This window comes from Aptenodytes forsteri, unplaced genomic scaffold (assembly GCF_000699145.1).
Source record: "Aptenodytes forsteri isolate BGI_AS27 unplaced genomic scaffold, ASM69914v1 Scaffold53, whole genome shotgun sequence".
In the NCBI taxonomy this organism is placed as follows: domain Eukaryota; kingdom Metazoa; phylum Chordata; class Aves; order Sphenisciformes; family Spheniscidae; genus Aptenodytes; species Aptenodytes forsteri.
The window spans coordinates 10911757-10933724 of record NW_008795909.1 but is presented as its reverse complement, the minus strand read 5'-3'; the positions used below and the strand labels follow the sequence as shown (position 1 = coordinate 10933724).

The 21968-nt window shown below is 50.3% G+C and overlaps 1 protein-coding gene across 1 annotated transcript in view; it reads right to left on the bottom strand.

Moving 5' to 3' along the window:
- Positions 1 to 4754: 4754 nt before the first annotated feature.
- Positions 4755 to 21968, bottom strand: part of PODXL2 (podocalyxin like 2) — a 33189-nt gene continuing 15975 nt past the window's right edge. The window contains exons 3-8 of the mRNA XM_009284552.1: positions 13291 to 14183; positions 12151 to 12225; positions 8944 to 9100; positions 7193 to 7254; positions 5315 to 5494; positions 4755 to 4964 (exon numbers count right to left, since the gene is read on the bottom strand). Of these exons, the coding sequence (XP_009282827.1) occupies positions 4755 to 4964; positions 5315 to 5494; positions 7193 to 7254; positions 8944 to 9100; positions 12151 to 12225; positions 13291 to 14183 (1577 nt within the window). The remainder of the gene's footprint in view (positions 4965 to 5314; positions 5495 to 7192; positions 7255 to 8943; positions 9101 to 12150; positions 12226 to 13290; positions 14184 to 21968) is intronic.

The following is a 21968-nucleotide window of genomic DNA, read 5'->3' as shown; positions in this document are numbered from 1 at the left end:
GGGGGGACCTGGTCCTGAACGTGGGTGGGAGGGGGGGCCTGGAACACACGGAGGGGCTCTGGACCACGTGCAGTTGCGTGGGGTCCAGCTCTGGAGCAGGTCTGGGATGGTGGGGAGCTGGCTGGGGGCACCTGCTCTGGGACAGACATGGCACAGGGGTGTGCACGCACACAGGGGCTCTGCTCTGGAACAGAGGCTCGTGCTCAGCCACCCTAGCAGGGACCAGGGGTCCTGGGCTGGTCCCGTGGGGATGGGGCGGGGGGCACCCCACAGGGCCGGGACTGTCACCCCACAGGGTGAGCCAGTTTCCCACAGCCCAGGCACCTGGCACAGCTCAGGGCTTCCACAGCAGCCTGCAATGGGAGAATTAAGGAGTACTCTGTGGGGCGGGGGGGCGAGACCGCCCGCCCCCCATCCTGGCAGAGGGACCCTGGCCAACACCGCATTAACAGATGCAGCAGACGTGAATTCAGGCAAAAGACTCCACTTGGGTCAGTGTTCAGACACCCAGGAGGTGCGTTTTATTGCAAAGAAAACAAAACCACAACCCTGTCGCTTCCAGGGCCAGACGTGAGTGTTTCTAAGCATTCTCCGGCAGCAATGCCGGGCAAAGGCCAGGGCTTGCAGACAGTTTAGGTCCAGCAGGAATGAGGGTGTTGAGAAGAACGGCTGCCAGTCGAGATGAGCCCACGAGGCTCTCGTGAGCCAGCACGGATGAAGGTGCTTGTTGTCTCTGACTGTCCAAGCTGCCCCAAACCCCCTGTCAAGGAGAGAGGTGCTCCTGCGTGGCTGTGAAGGTGGACGGGAACAGACGAGCTGCTGACAGCAGCGGCTGCAGTGGGATCCTGCTGCGATGCTCTAAGGTCATACTGCAGTAATCTGTACAATAATGCACCTCCATTTCACACTGCGTCCTTTGCCTGTAGAGATCCTTAAGGTGGTATCTTGAACTGTATTCTTAACCTGCATTCCATACTCCACAGCATAGTTACCGGGTCACTTCTCATTGTTTCTTTACACCCTACATACCACGAGGCGGTCTGCAGGATACGAAATCCTAGCACATGTTGGACTCCACATTATAGATGCTGTTTTAGACATCTGGGCAACATCTGGGAGTAATCTGCAGCTTGGCCATCCCAGACCACATCTGGCCACCGTTCCACAGAGATGAAGAGCCACTCTGATCTTGGCCATGCATCCAGCCGATGCCATCGCCGGCGCTCCCCGGGGCGCAGAGCTCCTCGCACCAGCATCTGATGCTCTCTCTGAAGAACCACCTCCATTTCAAGCCAGAGCTTCTGCTTTCTGTCTGTGCTCCCTGGGAGGAGGGGGGGCAAGTGGAGGAGAAAGCGGGGAGATGGAGCTGAGACCCCGTATTGCTACCCAGGGCCTCTAGACCGGTGACTCCAGGGAATGTCCCATCTCATTGCTTTGCAGACAGGGATGTCCTTGCACAAACCATCCCTTACATGCCTGGTGCGAGCCCCTCTGCTCACTGGTGAGTCCAGCAGCCCCTCGTGAATAAAGCAGGTGACTGTCCTAGGCAAGTCACAGGAAACAAATACCCAGAGCTAAGACGGGGAAAAATCCTTTTTTAAATTATTCTTCGTCTCCAACTCCCAGCAGCCACCAGGTGTCAGTGCGATCAAACGTTTGGTAGACGGGACTACAATGAAGTCCGAGTAGGTGGAAAACAGTTCTCCCGGAATCACTTTGTCTCCTGCATCTGCTCTGTCGCCTGGCACACCGCTCTGAGAAATCCAGCTTTGACAGTTTTTGTTAAAAAGAAGTTTAACTATATTAAGCTGATAAAAAAAGCTTCCTGTTACAAATGCTAAGACAAAGTTTCTCTTCCTCTTTAAATCCTCCCTGTGCAGAGCTGGAAACCCAAGCACTGAACAACAGAGTAAGTGGGCTATCAACAGCCTCTCTACAGTGGTCCCCAGCCCGCAGGTCCCCGGAGATGACCCGTCTCTGCAAGGCTGGCGGGAGAGGGACAACAGTGCAATCGACTTAACAAGGTCAGCCTAGTGCAAAAAAATGATACAGAGAAAAAACAAATGGTAAAGGTATAAAAAGTATCACCGGACTAAAGTGAAACACTATTAACCAGTAGATTTCTGGAGCTAAACTGAGAACATACAGCCAGGCGCACCCTGACAGAGACAGCAGAAAATTGTTCTCAGCCTCGTGACGGCCACCCTTAGACACTCTCAAGATCGCCTGGATGCTCCAGACGCAATAGAGCGCTCTACGGTCTCTGGAAAACCTTCAGGCCATAAGAAGCCAGAAGAGCAAATCAGGAGAACTTGCTAGCTTATTAATGAGCTTGCATAGCCCACTTGTTTTCTTTAAAGTTTGAAGACTTTACATTAGATCAGCAGGTGCTGAGCCTAGCCAGAAGCATTGCTTTATCAGCACCTTGTTGTTTCTCTGAATTAGTAAAGTGGAGAGAAAACAGGGCAGCAAAGCAGCTCCTAGCAATGAAGTGCAACAAGGAAGTGTTTTGTGGGTGAAGTGATTCACATCTGATTGGTGGTGTTCTTTCTAATATCCACTGGGCATTAAAAACATATTTCTTGAGGATTATTGGACTTAGAAACATTTATACGGTGAAACTGCCTAAAGGCCCCGGCCATGCCAGGCCCCGTTATGCTAAGTGCTATACAAACTCAAATTTTAACTCCATGCTTTAATTTACTCACCACATCATAACAACAACTTGCATTTAATCCTGTGAGTCCCAAAGTGCCACCAACACAGCTACTGAACTTGTGCAGTTTCACTGCACAGACCCATCAAACTCAGCAGGAGCCATCATCGAGGGGTGGTCGGAGAAGAGCCACACGTGGCTGCCTACGTACACGGACTGTCCCCCATTATCAACTGCTGGGGCAGGAGAGGGAACTCCTCTGAGCATCTCCGTGACCGTACCACCGAGATACAAATGGAGCTGACGGTCACCATCTCCTACATAACACGGGGAAAGGTATGGAGGCAGGATAAAAACACTGAAAATTGGAATCTGGATAGGAAACCAAAGGCTATCACCTTTCTTGAATCCCTAATAGACTGATATCAACGTGGTCCTACATCAAGGTGATCTGTGATTCAGTTTGTATGCAAAGCGCTACGCAAAATGAAACAACAGACTCTTGTACCTTGACTTTAGGAACTCACATCAGGGATGAACATGCTAAAAATATCTATACATACAGGGACAGATTTACAGGCTCAGCATCAGGCTGCATATCTGGGGTCCTTCTGTACAAAGATTCCCTTAAAGGCCAAATGCGAAGCTGCATCTTGCAGTAAGCACGTATGCAGATCACTGTAACAGAGAGGAATACTGTTGCCTCTGACCAAAGCAAGTCCTTCAATCCCCTGATGACAGAAGAAACAAATGTTCCGGGATTTCAGGCTTGACAGTAGTTCTGAGTCTCGGTTTAGGCGGGGCTCAGAGAACAATTACGCATATTCACGTGCCTTTTATCACACCTCTTCAGGGAGCTGGAACCTCAAAGTTGCCCGAGGCATGCCTGAGAAACATTCATTGGGGAGCTCTTAGATCGATGATTCTCATCTCACCTGAACTGGCTTTTACGCTTGCTTAAATGCAGTGATTTTAAAGATGTTACCCCAATTTACACCTATGGGACATTAAACACTTCCTTCCCCTCCGGGCAGGATGCTGAAAAGGAAACAAAAGGACCAGAAAACTATCTGTTTCTGAGTTTTTACTTTTGTCCCCGTTCAAAAAGTCTCACATAGTCTTTACATTTACCTCAAAAAGACCAACTGAAACCAAACTATCCTGGAAAATAGAACAGGAGTGGAGAAGGCCTGCCAGTCTAAAACTGAGACTTAAGACAAGGGATACTTTGCTGCTGATTTCACAGGCTGTTGCGTGAAAGAGGCAGGTAAATGTACTTTTTGAGCAACTCTCCAACCTAAAGCAAATTTCCTGCGCCACGGCACTGAGCAACTCTCCAACCTAAAGCAAATTTCCAGCTAAGATGCTGCGCCACGGCACCGAATTCTCTGCAATCAGTCAAGCAAGGGTAAAGTGCTCAAACTTTGCAAACTCAGCTTGGAGCTGTGGAGCTGAAAAAGGGAGTGGGGCTGTTTGCGGTGTGAGGGGGGAAATGAGGTGACAGTGGGATGTCTTCCCCAGATGTAAACATCAGCCCATCTAATTAGCAGCTGAATGCTAGAGCACTAAAAAAAACCCACAAACAAATCTCTGCCCAGGACACTGACTGAGTCTTGGCTCCCCTCCATTCAGAATGCACAGGTTTTACTGCACCTGCAGAGACTGAACATGATCTCAAGGTCAGGATCTGGCTGCCGTAGCTCCAGCTGGACTCCCAAAGTGAATTTACTCCCCAAAGCTGGACTCTTGGTGGCAGACTCAGCCTCACCGCCTTGCTTCTCAAGCCCAGCCACTCTCAGCCACTACCAGAGAGCTACAGTAAGTGCATTTAAAGGTGATGAAAGCATTGGTGCTACTGATAGGAATACACACAAAGAGACCTACACACCCACCCCTCCCGCTTCCCTCTGTTCAGTGATCCTCCTGGCTCCAAGCCTCAGATGCAGGCTCAGGACTTCTATCGGGAAAACTTGCCCAAAGACTTGACCTGTCCCAAGCCTTTAAGAAGTTCCTGAGAAGCCACCTGATCCCGTGGTCCATCAGTCAAGACAGGAGAGAGACAAGTGCATTTAAGGGGGTGGTTCTCTCCCTTCTTTTTCTAAAGATGTGTGTCTTCCTCAAACACATCCACATCCTCGCTCGCCTGCTTATTGATCAGGACATCCCAGCTGTCAGGGCCGTTGATGTTGTTTCCACCATTCACGCTTGGCTTCTTCTCCTGCATTTCCGACTGGCTGTCACTGGCCACATCCAAGGTAGGGTTGTCATGGCAGCCGTTCTCAACAAAGCGCAGCTCCTCGCCATGCGACTGCAAAGGATGAGAGGAACACAATGGAGACAAAGGAGGACAGGTCTTAATGCTGCTGAGCAGCACAATCAGACCAGGCTATAAGGGTCACCGAGGACTTTGCAGGGTCAGTGGGAAAAGGTAAATTTACTCCTAGCCCAGCCCTCCCAGTGGAAACAAGCTGTCCTGAGCACAGCAAGAGACAGGTTTGTATCTCTCTTATGCCTGAATGGGCTCCCTTGCTGCTCCAGCAGTGTATCCAGCTATGTCCAGTAAGTGGACAGGGGAAACAATCTCCCTCTTAACTTTCCAATCCCCTCCATCCCAAGGGCTAAGAGTCTAGCCACCTTCTCCACCTGTCCCATGCTCACCATGTTCTTCATCTTGGGCAGACGTCTCTGCCAGCAGTTGTATATGAGCCCCAATACAATGATGATGGCACAGATGGAACCAATGATCACCAGTACCACAAAGAGTTTCCCATAATCGCTGCGTGTCTGGTTGGGGTGCGACTGGCAGCTTGTGGTGGTTGAGTAGTTCTGGATGCCAATCTGGAAGGAAGAAAGGGGTACACTAAATCCCCTGGCCTGCAGTCAGGTGGGATCCTGTTCAGACTTTCCAGGGTCCAAGTACAGGACCATCACTGTGGGCAGAGGAACTAAAAGCCAGGGTTGGGGAGTGAGGATATACAGTGTCTTACACGACTAGAAGGCACATAACTAAATTTAACACCGTCTTCCATGAAAGCTGACACGTCAGCAAATGACAGTAGGCACAATCTTATCTTGATCGCCTGCACAAGGATCACACCTATGTGCAAGACAAGGAGGCTTTCAAGGGAGAAACTGCCCAACATTAAGAGTTCCCAAGACAAACTATGGACCACTGGTGGGTGCTGAGGCTTTGGTGACTGTTTGACAGAGAATGTAACCATAATAAATAGGTTTCCATTAAAGCTCTGGTCCTAAGAGGGCATAGTGGTCTTTACAAGGTCTTGAAAGTGGACAGCTGCCTGCTGATCCAAAAAGCTTAGGAATAGCTGCCCTAGAAATGGGCCCCCAGTGGTTGTCAGCAAACAAAGCCCAACGTCAGTCCCAATGACTTGGCAGATTTCAAACAGGTTACATATCAATCCGATAGTAAGTATGACAGGTGTAAGAGAATATCCTCCCTCCTCCTTCCAAGCTCGTGCTAGCACAAGGTCAGTGCAATGAGCAGTGTTTCATTATTGATAGAGCCGGAGAGTCGGAGGCAGGTGGCGAGGCTGCTCTGCTAGGTTGCCTGTTAACATAGAGTCACAGTTGCACAAAGAAGTCAAACCTTGCACCAACACAAATCCTTCTTCCTGGACAGTTCTAGCTGCTGATACTTCAGTCACACAATTTCTACAGGGTTTGCTTTTCACGCTTTCTCTGGTGTAAGCCAATCAATACAGCACCGAGCACTTAATTTGCTTTGTCTAACTGCACCAGTTTGTTAGGTCAGGGAAAAACCTGAGAGCAGACAGCCAGCAAGGCAGTGGCCCAACTCTGCTGCTAAAGTCAGCAGAATTACTCCAGTAGTGTAAAAAAACCCAAGCAGAATCAGGCCCCCAGTGCCTACATATCCCATAGGCCTAAAGGGCAAAGTCAGAGATCATGGGACTAATTTGCCCTCATCTCTACCCTCTTCCAAGCTGGCCAGGGTTAGAGGGGAATACATGAGGGCTAGAGGCAGCTGGCAGTGGACTCCGGCATCCATCGCCTCTGGTACTCTGCCTGCCCTTGTGTAGGCAGTTGTCTAAAGGAGTGAAATGCAGAGCCTGGGATTGCAGGAAGGTGCATGAACATGTCCCATCTAGTACATGCACCTCTCCCACCTCCTTCAGCAAAGCCTGAGCAGCCAAAGTATGTAAATCAGCTGTAGGGTGAGCAGGGCCAAATCTGGGGCTCTGCAGCACCCACATCGCCACAGGCAATAGTGTAGAAGGGATGAGACCAAGTATCCCAACAAAATGAATGTGTGAAAAGCAGCTTCACAACCAAGCCAGAAAAGCAGGGAGGGAATAACCCACAGTTACTCTCTTAATGGGAGCAGACATTTGATGGCCTGGCAACTACCAAGGGAGTTTGCCAAGTGCCTGACTCATCTGCTTGCCTGCTGTGGGTTCAGCACTCGCTTAGACTTGAGATATGGTCCCAGTTTTCAAGGTGCTTATTTTAATTGTATAGCTAGTCTTAACAAATGGATGCAGGCAGACAGGCTCTTACCTCGGCTAAGCTCCTCTTAACATCCCCCAGTGCCGTAAGAACATCTTTTGTAGGGATGACACCTGTAAAGAAGGAGAGGGAGAGATCAGTGCTGCTCTCAGCTCAGGTTAGCTCAGATAGATATACTCTTCACTGTGAAATCCCAAACAGATTAGATGCAGGGGAATGCACATTTTTGTTCATTGGTACTTTATGTTAGGAGGCTGAAAGAATGCAAGGACCACAACCAAGGGTACCTCCAAGTGTTCTTTAAAGGGGGGAAAAAAATCCAGGCACGTACTGATACCGGAGGCACCTAGGTGCCCTTTCCACAGCCACAGCAGCTCTCAGGATCTGTGTCTGCTCTGGGAGTGAGCAGCAACACCCAAAAAGTCATGGAGGCAGGTGCCTATGCTGCCCGATACAGCCTCCCTGTCCAGCACAACTTGATCCCGAGCTGCAGCACTCAAGATGTTCCCACAGACCTCCATGCTCACCTATCACAACCTTTAGCAGGTGTGTTTTGCTCTGCAGGACACCCTGGCAAGGTGGTGTGCCTGGCGCAACAGCAGAGGCTGCAGGAGATGTGCTGTAACAGCTCCACTCCCAGCAGGAGACAGCTTCAGCCAGGGAGCCACCAGCCCACACTGATCCACCCCTTCCTGGGACCCTCCTTCCCTAACAGCTCCCAGGATGCTCTCCAAGCCAGGAGAACAGGAGCAGTCAGGGAGGATTTGGAGGCTGAGGCCCTGTCGTGGTTTAATTTCAGTCGGCAACTAAGCACCACGCAGCCGCTCGCTCCCGCTGCAGGCCCATTTCTCCTTCCACTTGCACAGCAGTAAAAAGAGGAACTGAACAAATGCTTGATTATTCAGAGCGGAAAATACTTTGGTTCCTGAGGTTTCTAAACTCAGTGATATCTCCCAGCCTGGCTGTGTTTCTGGAGTTCAGACCTGTTTTCTTCTCCAGGAAGGGGGATGTCCCCTTTCATGATGGCATGAAGGTTTTAGTTTAGAAGACTAAATACTCACCAAAGCCTTTTCACTGGCACATGCTCCAGCCCAAGGGCTTGGGAGAGATGCAATGATTTAAGGCATCGATACAGCAAATACCACTTAAATGTTAGCTGTATTTTCCTATCGCTGTGGGGCATTTTAGAATAGTGTTGGGTTTTTTTCATATAGGCCATAACATCAACATTAGAGGCCTCTGTCACTAAGCAGGCAGCAGAAGCAGTACAGGAAAAGCATCCCCCTACCAAAAGGGGATTAAAGAGATGGTAAAATGTTCCAGGCCAGCCCACCTTTCACTGTCAGCTTTTGTTTCTTTGAAGATGCAGGGGAGGCACAGTCAGGACTGGCCCAGTTCGGACAAGACTTAAGAAGTGTTAAGTTAAGAAGTGAACTAAGAGCAGGCTGTCATGTCCTGCCATTTCAGTGGCCTGCCCATGGAGGTAAGTATATAAGCACCGGGATAAAGCTGACGGATGCTCGAGTGGAGGCAATCCAGGGAGGAAGCAAAGCAGGAGGCAAAGCGCAGAAGATGGAGCTTCATGCAAGCGGTGAGGGACAAGCCAGAAGGCAGATGTGAAGAAAAAGGGTCTTATGTCCTCAGTCCCCCTCCATCCCTCAAGTCCAGTTAACACTGGGAACTGGTGGGATTGAAATGGACTGGAGAGCAAAAGCTCCTTCCAACATGCCTGAGCACCTCCATTTGAGAGCCCCTTAAATACAACCCCCCAACACAGGATGGCTCCGTCTCCCAGCACTTACCCTGTTCCCCTGCCAGTGTCATTAGCAAGTGCTTGTCGTTCTCATTAGGTTTGCTCAGAGAGATCAGCCAGCGGTCCTGTGGTCCATCCGCCTGTCTGGAGAAGGCATCCTCCACCAGTGCCAACAGCTGGGGACCCCTCTCCAGCCGAAACTCCTCCTGCCACAGGAAAGGGACCTTGGTGAGTGCATGGAGGGAACAGGGCAGATGTAGCACTCAGGAAAGGGACCTTGGTGAGTGCATGGAGCGAACAGGGCAGGGCTGGCACGGCTGTGTGGCTGAGACCCCTGAACCAGGCGTACCCAAAAGCCAGCAGTGCTAAACCTGGTGCAGCGCTCCCCTGCACATTCCCAGTCCCCCAGGCTGGACCCACATACATCTCCTGACACACCAACCCTCCTCCTCGGCTCCTGCGGCCACCATACGCCCCACACCATGCCAAGCCCAGCTCCCCCGGCACACAGGGGTCCTGAAGCGACACTATCGTGTAAGGCAAGAAGGAAGCAGCCAGGCTCTTCCCCGCAGCCAGCGCTGGGTCAGCGGGTGCCGCTCAGCCTGACATGCTCCAGCCATCCCTGGGCGGGCTCCTTTGCCGCTTTCTCACTCCTGTGTTTCTATTCTTATCTCTGGTTGCCATGCCAACCTGAAGGCCACACAGATGATTAATAAAATGGAAGAGCTCTTGTTGCCATGGCAATTTGAAGCTCTCAGGGCAGGCACAGGCCTGTGCCGAAAATGGCCTAATTGGAAAAGACACCGATGACTGGGGCCTGAATCACAAGGGCCTGCCAGTGCCTCGTCTCATCAGGTTACGGGTTTCGGCACGGGGAGGCGGGAGGAGTAGCGCCAGGATGCAGCGCCATGCTGCTCAGCTGTGGCTCTGGCTCACAGCTCCACTGCCAGCCTGCGGCTCTGTTTCGGGGGATGCGGAGGAAGGGGGAGCAGCTTAGCCCAAGAGCAGGAGGAGGGCAGAGGTGAAATGTTTCTAGTGACGGGGAAAGCAGAGGTTGCAGAGCACTGATAAATTCTCCGTGGTGGGGAAGGGAGCTGTGAAGGAGCCTGAACACATGTGAGCCGAGGTGGAGGTCACCTCCTGATGTGTAGCCAGGTACCACTGCTGGGTCAGATCCTGCAGTCCTCACTGGCAAAATTCCCAGGTATATTGAGTGGGAGATGTGCCCAGAGAGAGACTGAAGTGACTGCCTTGCCCAGAGCCCATTAGGAAGATAAATGGGCTGCCAGCTTAACCCAGCAATACAGACATCATCCCTGCAGCAGGTAAAAGCCTGGCGCTATGAAGAACATTAAAGCTCAAGGTGCAACCCTCTGGAAGGAGCTAAGCATCCTCTGTGCCCCTCAGCTTTTCAGTGGGACTTGGTACCACACCGGATCAGGACATCAAAACACAGGAAATGTGTGAGGAATCCCCATTCACACTAATTTAAACTACAGCACTCGCAATGCAAGTTCTCCTTCGCAACCCTGGAAATCCAAACACCACAGGGCTCAGACACAGAAACCAGAAAACAAAAGGGACAGGCAGAGGGTAGGTGAGTTGCCCAAAATGAGCAAATTTGCATGGGTAGGAAACAAACTGCATCAACATTAGTGGAAAGGAGAAAGAAGAGCTTGATTCCAGCTTCAGCCACGCAAAGTGGTAATGGGAGGCAGGGAACGAAGCGATGTTTATGTTAAATATGTATGTTGACAAGTGTCCCTTTGAATAAGGGGGAGGACAGCACAAATCATTCACTGGGAAATATGTTTTGAAACATGAAATCAAGTAGAAAAACAGTTCAGTCCTGCCTATCCCAGGGCACTGTCTTCTTTCAGCAAGGCAGAACTGAGGATTCAACAATAAAGACACAATTTGGTCAAGAGGCATCTGCACATCTGCTTTTCAGTTCCCACCCTTCCAGTGGTTTGAAGAACACAAGTGCAGTGACCACAGGAAAGAAGCTACTACGTATTGCAAAATTAACCAGCATTTAAACTCCACAGAGATGGGAGAAAGAGCAATGGGGACTAGGACATGGGGGAAACAGGGCAGCAGAACTCAGGTTCTCAAGGACTGATTTTCTGAGTTGCAATTGTGAATGTAGCAGAGATACTTAAAATCCTCCAAAGAACAAACTGGTTTGCCTAAATCAGGAGGAAAGAGACTGATTTTTCATCTACCCTTAAAGCAGTCAGCATGCTTTATTGTGTATAGGAATTCCCCTGTTTTCCCTGTCCCCAAAAAGTTCACCTTAAAAAAAAATCCCAAAAAACCCCACACCGCACACGCCCCCCCCCCCGAACAACTCACCAGTAGTGGAAATAGGTCAGTGCCACAGAGCCACCCTGCAGTAACAAAACCAGCCGGCTCTGCCTAGAGCAGGAGCTGCAGCGAGCAAAAGTGCAGACACGCGAGGCCAGAACAGTTCCCCGATGAAACATTTTGGTCTCAGGCTGTCAGGCTCGTAATCATTTCTTAGAATTATGAAAGGCACCTTGACCCCAGGCCTTCCACAACTGGTTTTAAAGTGCCTGATAAAAGGCCCAGCAGAGGTGAACAAGCCCTTTTACCAGGGATCCACAAGGGGATCTGGCCTCATGAATTAACTGCAGCTTTATGGGGATGGATGAACAGGCATTGGATTAGCAGAGTGTGGCTGGTTAACAGACCCAGATGACATGCAAGATAACGGGGTGGGGAGAAGAAGCACTTAAGGCAGATTTAGTGACAGCTGCCTCACACCGAACCATTCACACTGCAAATGGGGAGTCCCCATTCCTCTGAGCCATCAGAGAAACGTTACTATATGCTGGAAGGAGAGGAAGGAAAAGGCAGAGAGGGAAGGAGACTCACACCTCAATCCTGCCACGTCTCCTACCAGTAAGAGGTGCAATGTTAAAAGCTCTCATGTCTCATGAGAATCCAGGTACTGCCTGGCACAGACTAGCAGCCGGGAGTTAGTCAAAATCCGATATGGGACTGACATGTGCTAGACTTTGAGCAGAATCCTCTCAGTCCACCCACTCTTTCCCCATTTGGAGAACAGGAATATTTGTCCTCCTCCCCTTCTCTCCACAGCCTCTATAAGGACTTTGAGATTTAGTGCTTTTAAAATGTTTTGTAGTGAAAGCAGACAGCAAAAGCTGTGCCTGCCTCCGCATCTCTAAGCACTATTCCCCCCATGCCATCCAATCTCTTTGGACTGACTTACACAGTCAATGTTATCCGACATATTCAGGATGATGTAGTTTTTCCCCGCAAGGTTGCTCCAGTCTTTGCAGATCACCTGGAGAGACAAGGCATAAAGACAGCTGGGTATGGGTAGCAAATGCAGCTCTCCTGCTGAAAGCATGGGATACACAAGGGACAGGAGCAAGGGGCTGTGCCATACCCCAGAGAAGCGCTCCTCAAAGGAAGTAACTGTCCTCTAACGCTCTGCACTAAGGAGGAAACACTATTTCAGTGCTAGCACATGGGGCAGGGACAAGGTACTGTGCCAGCTTGCCACAGCCCAGCTTACCTCCCACCTGTATCTAGACTCCAGGAGGACTCAGATACTCAGTGGAAAGCTCTCTAGCCTGCAGCCTTATCCTGTATGTGATCAGCACTTAACACAACATAAAACCTAACCAGGAGCCTCTGTGGTCCTTAAACAAACTGGTGAGACAGGGCAGCACTTTGCAGGCAGGATCAGATGCACAGAGGGACTAAGTCACTTGCTCAGGGACCCGAGTACCATGGGGCAGAAAGCAAAATTAAAAGCTTTCCCTGATACTTTCTCACCAGCCAGCTCCTGCTACCTGTCTTCTCTTAACCAGCTGCCAGTTTGCTGGATTCAGGAACTGCAGTTCACCTCACACCTCCTCTCCCACAGGCTCTCCTAGACTAACATCCTCACAGATCTCTGCACCCTGCTCCACCTGCTCTGCATCTGGTCCCTGCAGGCAGCAGCAGCAGCAAAAATAGCACTTCCTTCTCACTCCCTTTCCAGAAAACCCTGGGGGCATTTTTGTCCTGACACTTCCAATAATGCAGGCTGAGGAAACAAGGAGTTTTTGCTGCTGTGCATGCCCCAGAGGGCAGGCATTTATTAGAAGCAGGATTCTGTGCAGCAGTTCGCTGGGGAAGATGTTAGGGGGCACAGCTTTCACCAAGGATGGTGGATATCCTTAAGAAGTGCTGTGAAAAACATCCCCCAAAATTCAGTTTTGGCTGGGTGAACAGAAGCAGCTACTTCCACCAGCCAGAATTCAGGATGTGGGTAAGGTTAAGGGGTTAAACACTCCCCCAAAGAGAAGTACCCAAATATCTCCACTGCAACCTCCCACCCACTCCCTGCTCCCAGTGCTACCTGTGCTGAGTCCCAGGGCAGCTCTGTTGGCAGCATGGCCATGCGGGCGTCCCCAGCCTGCGGTGACAAGCTCCTTTCTGCTGCCACAGTCTCAGTGGCTGACTCGGAGTCATTCCAAACGGGATCCAGTGCAGGCTCGTCAGCCCTGTCCCACAGAGACGCAGAAGAAGTGGGGTGCTGCTCACTGCCAGAAAGAGTCTGGGTGCCTGGGGAGCTGCCCCCAGGAGAGGGTGTCCCCACAGGCATTTCCGCAGTCTGCTCCATTTCAGTTAGCACCGTGGGCTCCAGCATCTCCCACCCCACTGTGGTCTCTGAGACCTCCTCTCTGGCTGAATGCTCTTCCCCAACAGCCTCCACCATGGTCTCTGCAAGCTCTGCTCTTGTGGTACTCACAGTCGTCTCCGAATCTGCTCCCCCAACAGCCCACGTGTCCCCAGCTGTCACCTCAAAGGGCTCTTCTGAAATACTGGGAGAGCTTGCAGCAGTACTAGTAGAAAAAATAGAGGACACAGGCAGAAGACCTGGTCCCATGCTGCTCCCAAGGTCTAAGCCTGGAGGAACAGAGTCCTCTTCTTGCCCTCCTATGGCTGCCTTGGTCACACCTGGCCTTGCAGAGGCTGTGGAAAACAGAAGGGAGAAGGACTCCTCTTGGCCCACTGGTTCAGAAGATGTAACCTCTGGCCCAGAGGTCTGGAGGCTCTCCACTCCTCCTCTTGAGTGGTCTATAGGGAGCAGCCCCTCCTCTTCCTCCAGCGTGCTGGAGAAAGGCATGTGCAAGTCAGGCTCAACAAATTCTGCTGGCGGCTGGACAGTGGCTGTTTCCCAGTTGTCTTTCACCTGTGTCCCATTCCCTTTCAGCAGGGCCTTCTGAGATGCAGCAGGAAAGCTGTAATCTAAAAAGAGATCCAAAAGACTTCATGTCACATCCCAAGTAACCATCAAAGGCAGAGAGATGGCCCCATTATATGTGCCTAGCCCCAGATGGGGTCAAATGGCAGAGACCCTCTAAGAGCAGGTAGCCTGCCACTGATAAGAACAATCCCATCTGACAAGTGCAGTGCAACCTTCTGTACTTCCCCAGCTCCCTGTACCATCCCAGCAAACCCAATTTCCCTAGGGATAATTCACACGTTCATTCTCCCCACTCCTTTCTGTCCTGAAGGTGTTTTCACAGACTTGCTAGCCAGGAGATCTGCAAATAACAGCTTTGATACCTGACATCTCCAAGGTGAGGTCATGAGTGTTAAGAATTAAGCTGGGACCCAGGGGCTAATTTCACATGGGATTCAGAAAGATACCGGGTGGTAGCAGCAGTCAGCCACATGCTAAATGGGAAATACTAGGGAAGAGAAACAGCACAGCAAACCAAACCCTACTCCCTGGCACGCCCAAGTAATACCACCAAAACCTGAATCAACCTGGGCATCTTCAAAATGCAGAACTTCAGTTCGTACAGCACTTCACAGCAGAAAAGTCATCCCGCAAACATCTGCATTATGAGTTTTCTGTGTCATTAAGGAACAGTTTTGCTGCAGCAAAACAGAAGCCAAAAACAGGAGCCAAATCTAAGTCCCCTCCCTCCAACTCCAGCCCCTGGTTGTTCTGTGGCTCTGACCATGAATGCATGTGATGTTGCTAGACAAATGTAGATGCTGAAGGAGAAAGATGCACCTTACAAACATAAGGTCAGAGCAGGCAGTGGCTTATTCTGGAAGCCCAGCAAGAGGCTGGGATCCCAAGATAAGGAGAGTATCTGTAAGACCAGACGCGTTAAGCTCAGAGTGGCAGGCATAAATCCAGCAGGCATAAATCAACCTTCAAATTTCTTGAGAAATTGCCTGTACCTGAGGAGCTCCGTTTCAGGAGTTTGCATCCCAGTTAACTCCCTTTCTCCCCAAGATGAGCACAGCACATATTCTGACTGAGAAAGGGAAGGAAGAGGATCCCTCCACAGCCAGAAACGAGCACCCTGCCCTGTCTATAGCTACTGTTGTTATGTGACTGAAATCCCCAAGGCCCCCACCTCCTCTCCTGCCTGCCAAAACAGATGGTCCACTAAGCACAGTGGGCAGCAGCTGTCTGGATGCCTTACAGAGGAGATCTGCACAAGGAAACTCTACACATCCCTGACTCCAATCCATCGCTTGCTGCTCCCGGAGCAGGTACGAGCTCCCAGGCAGGGAGGGCCATGTCAGCAAACATATCCATTGCCTTGGATATTCCCTGGCAACCAGGACTGCCCATGCTGCTTCTCCATGCTCCTCCCCATCCCTCCTGAGCGGAGAACCACACTGCTCCCTCCACCCCAAGCAGGAGGTGCAAAGATGCTCCTATTCAGCTGGCAAGTGGCTTCCCTAACCCACAGCTCATTCCCTTCATGCTGTCAGCAGCTCCCTCCAGATGCTACCCAAAGATGAGCATGATCCAGCTGCTGACCTTCAGGGTCGTAATGTGGTGACTGTCTCCCAGTTCTGGCTGCAAACAGGCCACTGAGATCTACTGACCACCGCAGGCAGAAACAATGTCCACTTTGCCGCTGTGTTTCAATAGAGAGCACCCATCCTGACTGAGACTCTACCCAAAGACCCTGAGGATTAAAAGACTACTGCTACCCAACAGCCTACCTGGTGATGCTCCCTCAGAGGGCAAGGAGGCTGGTAAGAGCAATCAGTGGCAGCACAAACAAAAAACATCTCCCCTCCACTGCCTGGCATCGGTCTTCCCAAAGGCCCTTACCAACAGCTACACATCCCAATGTCTGCAGACACAGTTACTGCCTTGCTAGGCGGATGGTGGTTAGCGGCAGGAACAGCCACAGACCACAGGATTGAGGACCCCTCAGAGGGCAAGGAGGCTGGTAAGAGCAATCAGTGGCAGCACAAACAAAAAACATCTCCCCTCCACTGCCTGGCATCGGTCTTCCCAAAGGCCCTTACCAACAGCTACACATCCCAATGTCTGCAGACACAGTTACTGCCTTGCTAGGCGGATGGTGGTTAGCGGCAGGAACAGCCACAGACCACAGGATTGAGGACATTAGGTCGGGACCCTCTTGACAGATGTGAAGGTTTAGTGCATCTCCCAGGGCTCTGCTGCTCCTCCTGCTGCAGGGATACTCAGGATTTGCACCAAAAACACTAACCTCAGCAGGAACCCTGCCTGCCCTGATGTGCTGTGAGTGTAAAGTGAGGGTTTCACCCCTTAAACACGGCCCTGTCAGATGAGATGTTATTTTCAAGGATCAGTGATCCAATCTGCCATCTCCTTTGCCTAAAGACACTCTCATCTATTCTCGACTCCTCTGCACCTCCTCTCTTCCCTGCCCCTCTTCCCACCTGGAGGAGAGTAAGAACTGGCAGATGGGCACAGCAGAAAAACAAACCGGGAAAAAGCAGCAGTTTGCCCCATGGGAGCTAGAAATGCTCCTGGCCTGTCAGCTCTCCTTTGAAGTCACACATTCGACCTTTCCTCAAGGTGCTCTGTCACAGATTAGCTAGCTCCTGTGGGGGAAAGCCCCACGTGGTGCAGCCATGCTGCCTTTCCACCAAGATCTAAGGACGCCAGAAGGACTGCCGCCTCTGCCACCTCTCCAGGGCGATGGAAGCTCAGGGAGAACCCATCCCACTTTCTCCCAGCAGGCTTCTGTCTTACAAGGCAGACAAAGACAGAAACCTGAGCTGCTTCTCTGGGCCAACAAATCAACAAGGCAGAAGCAGACACAGGAATCCTCACACTCACTGGTAATTGAGTTAACATCCCCACTTGCGACCAGTCTCTCCACTATCCTGCATGCTAAGCTGTGAGCATCCTTCTCCTGTCTGATTCATAAGACCCCACTGATTATAACCTCAACTCCCCTCAAATCTTGCGAGGGCTGTTACTGAGATTCGCATGGAGAACAGTGAAACTCTAGGCATTTTGGTCAGAGTTGTGCTGGTTTGTGCTCCTTAAAACAAGGAATTCTCTGTACAACCCAGTTCCCAAAGGGGTTCAATCACTTTCCAGGTTCAGAGGTTCAGGGATGGTGAGTCAATCCTTCCTTCCAGACTTTCCAGCTAGACACTTGGTTGCTGTCTGGAACCACCTCCTACTGTCTCACTACCAAGGGCGTCTCGTCCACTTCTCAAGATCAGGTCTCTTTAAGGCACTCATATTTTCTTAGTTTACATCCCTCTTCTATGATTTGAAGGAATTTTTGCACCCTGTCCACCTCCTTGGTATGATCCCAGCCACTAAGCTAGTCCCAGCATCTTCTTCCCAAGACTCCTTCCAGACAAGCCGGTTTCTGTCACTCATCTGTGTAATGCAGAGCTAAGAGCTTCCCCACTGGAAGAGTCTTTTTGGCATTTCCCTTGATTCCCCTTCACCCCAGCCCTAAGGGGACTCAAAGAGTATCTCCCATTTTTAGCAGCTCCTTCCAACATTCAGCTAGCAGTTCCTCTTCAGCAAGTGGTCTTTTAGACCCTGCAACCCACTGGCCCACCTGGCTGTCCTCTCCCTTTGGCAGACCCTCTTCACCTGGCTCCCACGCCCTGGGCACATGGAAGTGCACCCACAGACCTTCCCACCTACCTATGCCAGTGCTATCCACTCCCATCCCCACCAGCTTTTGTGGAGAAAAACAGCAACCACAGAACAGAGAGGCCAGACAGACTCAGGTGACCTGTGCTCCTGCTGCAGAAATGGGGCAGAGTTTTCTGTTAAAGGAGACAGGTATTATGGAGCTGGCTGCAGTGCCAGATTCATCAGGCTGGTTTATCAGCTCATCAAACTTCAGTGAGGAAGCAGAGTGCTGCCAAAGAGAAGGGTGCCTGGGAAGGGAAGAGGTAGTAACTGCACATGTCATCAGCTCCTTCCCTGCCAGGGTCTACTCTGTAAGTCTCCCACCAAGATCAGCAGTAGGTTGGAGCACAAGAGGAACTTGTGGCCACACGCAGAGGTTTCATGTGCCACGTACCCCTTCCAGCCACAAACAAGAGCAGCCAAGCCACGATGGAGCCAGCCTGATCGCAGAGGGGGACAGCTCAGGAGAACTGCCCACTGGAATCAGGAAATTGTCTCAGCATCTCTGGCCAAAGAGTGTAGCAGGCAGCCACAGCTCCACGTCACGTTCTGTCCCAGAGCTTCTCAGTCATACCATCCCCTTGGGAGCCTGGTTCACCGATATGAAATTCCACACCTCCACCTCACCTCCTTGCCACCACATCCTTAGCTACACCCCTTAATGCTTTCCATCAGTAATGATATTACTCACATTGCAGCACCCAGCTGTCTTCGCCTCCCCCAACCCCCTCCAGCTTTTATCTTCCAAGCTCTCTTGCAAAGACCCTCAGGCACTATTTTCTAAAGAAACGATCTTGCACAGCCCTCCTGCCACTCCAAGTCCTGCCCTTTGCATCTCCCAGCAGACCTAGGTCTGGGTCACATAGATTCATTTCCTTTGCCTGGGGAGATGATTTGCCCTGGGAGAGGTGAACATGAGCTCCAAACCTCTGCAAGAGCTGCCATTTAGGCGATGTCCTGCTTCCTCTGCAATCAATACCGAAACTTCCTTGACACCAGATGAGCCAACACTTGGCACTGTGCCAAAGCATGATTCCTCTGCCAGACATTTAATTCATTACATTTCTGCTTCTCCTTCATTCGGAAGAGCTGGTTACTGCCCTACAAGGTTCCCTACCCTGTATTTGCCACTATGAGCTGTTTAAAGCAACTGCGACAGCTCAGAAAAAGGGTGACCCTCATTGCTTTTAGTACACATAACCTGACCATAAGGTCTTTATTGGATTAAACTGGAAGATCATGTTAACCAGTGATTGAATTACTGATAACTAGAAGGCACTGTAATAAAGGCAAGAACATTCCTGGGCTCCCACCACAACAACACAGCCAGATAGCACCATTCACACTAAAGCAGCTGCCAACTTCAGGAAGTCCAAGGTGCACTCTACTCACTGCTTATAATGCAGCCAGGTCTGAGGTGGTATCCACTCACGGTTTTGCAGTATAGAGCAGTGAGGCTTACTGCCAAAAGGCATACTCCATCTGATTGAAACTGCAGGGGGATTTTAAAGAGGCAAAATGCAATTACTGGTGCTGGAATTGAGCCAGTTGGGGCTAATATCCTAATCTTCCAGAAGACCTAGAAGAAGTTACTATCTGCGACTCCAAGACGGGTCCACACACACAAAAGAGATCATAGCTAAAAGAGAGACCCAGGGTAGCAAAGTGGTTAGGTCTCATTATGCTTGGAATTTGCTTCAGGTAGAGACTGGGCACCAAGTGCTACAGCTGTTCCCAAATAGCCCCATGCCTTTTTCCTGTTCAGTGTATGAACTGCAATAAGGCCAGAATAAGCCACCCTTACCCAAACACAGAGTCGGTCAGGGATAGCTGCACCAGAATAACTCTATGCAAAGAGAAACCGTCTTTGTCACAGGTCAGCCTTTGCCAGCAATGTCTTGGTTGAGATGGCTTGTCCCAAGATAGATCACCTAACATGTCAGTGCACACTAAACCAGAGCATAAACAAGAGGCATCCTGGGAGCTGAGCTCAGGCAGGGGGCTGCTCAGCGCTAAGCTTCTTATGTAGACAGTCTTTACCAGGTGCTTCATTTCATTAATGCTTGGGTTGAAGATGGTATTAAGAACTGCAGATTTGCTGTCAGTCTGGATGAAGAGGCAGCAGATTTCAGTAAGGCTGAGAGATACCGGGATCTCTCTGGCCAGAGGCAAGTAATTAATCACGGAAGGAAGTGAATCGCACTATCAGAGAAGAGTTGGGGATGGAAGATATTTTATCCCATTAGCTGGTCAGAAAACTTATTTTTCTTTGAATACAGTCCTTCTAACTTGTCTGTCCTGCTATCCCTCATCCTAGCTCTCCTGAGAATCCCTTCTGCTAACACTATCAGAGAAGAGTTGGGGATGGAAGATATTTTATCCCATTAGCTGGTCAGAAAACTTATTTTTCTTTGAATACAGTCCTTCTAACTTGTCTGTCCTGCTATCCCTCATCCTCTCTCCTGAGAGAATCCCTTCTGCTAATTATTATGATCCGAACCCCCCCCCCCCCCCCCCCCCCAAAGTGCCACATGCCATCCTAGTGAATCACCAACCTGTAAGACTAGATTTGATAGCTCCTAGCACAGTCATACCTTGGTCTTCAAAGGCACAACCTTGGAGCTAAAAGAGCAGACCCTGGCTGTAACGAAGCGAGCCTGCACTTCCCAGCAATTAATGATTAGACTGCCTCAACCTAGAGCCTTCACTGGAAGGGGAACACATGGGGCACTGTGTTCTGACTGGCCAAAGGAGAACATCAAGAGGTGCAAACCAGGGAGCACTCCAGGATGGATACGCCACCATATAACTCTTTCACTAAAAATCAGGGACTCAAAGGGACCCGCAGCTCTAATGACTCCCATCTCCTAGCCCTAAAGGTAGAAGAGATGTTGCATCTGTTGCTCAGGAAATCCAGTGTGACAGTAGGAAACACAGGGGATTGGAAGCCTCCAGGCAAAACAAGATGGGGAAGATGGGAAGAAGGGAAAGGAGGACAAGGAGGGCCAAATGTGAGTCCCTGCAGGTCCACTCTATCTTCAGGGTTGATCCGTGGCTCAGGCCAACTTGATACCAAAGGTGAACCAAAGCAGCCAAACCCAAACTACAACCTGAGATGCTTCTGGGTTCCCTGGCAGCCTGAAGTTAGTGGAATGCAGAAGTAACAGGTTCACAGCTCCACTGACTTGCCTCTTGGCTGAAGTATAAGTCACACGCTGCTTCTTTCCGTGAGGATATGGCATCCACATTCCCACCAGACGTAATCCATCTCTTCCAGATGCAGCTCCACTGGGTAGCAGCTGTGCATGGATAAGCACACATACAAGCGTGCACTTTTGTGCACACTCAGACAGAATGAGACAAATCTCAGGGTCCTTCCGTGGGCTGGCACTCACTGATGTCAATATAGATTTACTGTTCCATAGCATAAATCAGCAAAAGTACATTATTCAGGAGAATCAGAGCCCCAGGCTGAGCTGTGCCCTGCCAGTGGGAGTTTGTTCTCACTTTCTAACGGACTAACAGGTGGCCCTAGATGCCACATGTTTTCCAGAAATATTTTTAAAGGATGTTCGAGTGCACTTAAAAAAAAAAAAAAAAGAGCAGCAGCTGCAGATTGTTATTACTTTTTATCTCTTGCAGCCTCAAAGTCACACAATGGCAGGGGAGTCTCCCCACACAGACTTCAGAAGGACATTAAAAAAAAAAAAAAAAGAGAGATGACTAATACAGCTTTGAAATCTCAGGAGATCTGGCCTATCTGCAAGACCACCACCAATTCCAGGCCCAATATCTTTACACCAAACAGAGAAAGAAGCCAGCACAGGTCTCCTTTCATAGCAGGAAATTTTTTCTCTCCAATAGTATAACAATCTTGTTTTGTGCCTTGATTGATACGGGGTCTCAAATCTCTGCCTGGGACAGAGCTACCAACTATGCCAGGCTACACTTCACTGTCATAGAATCATAGAATCATTTAGGTTGGAAAAGACCTCTAAGATCATCGAGTCCAACCATTAATCTAGCACTGCCAAGTCCACCACTAACCCATGTCCCTAAGCACCACATCTACATGTCTTTTAAACACCTCCAGGGATGGGGACTCAACCACTTCC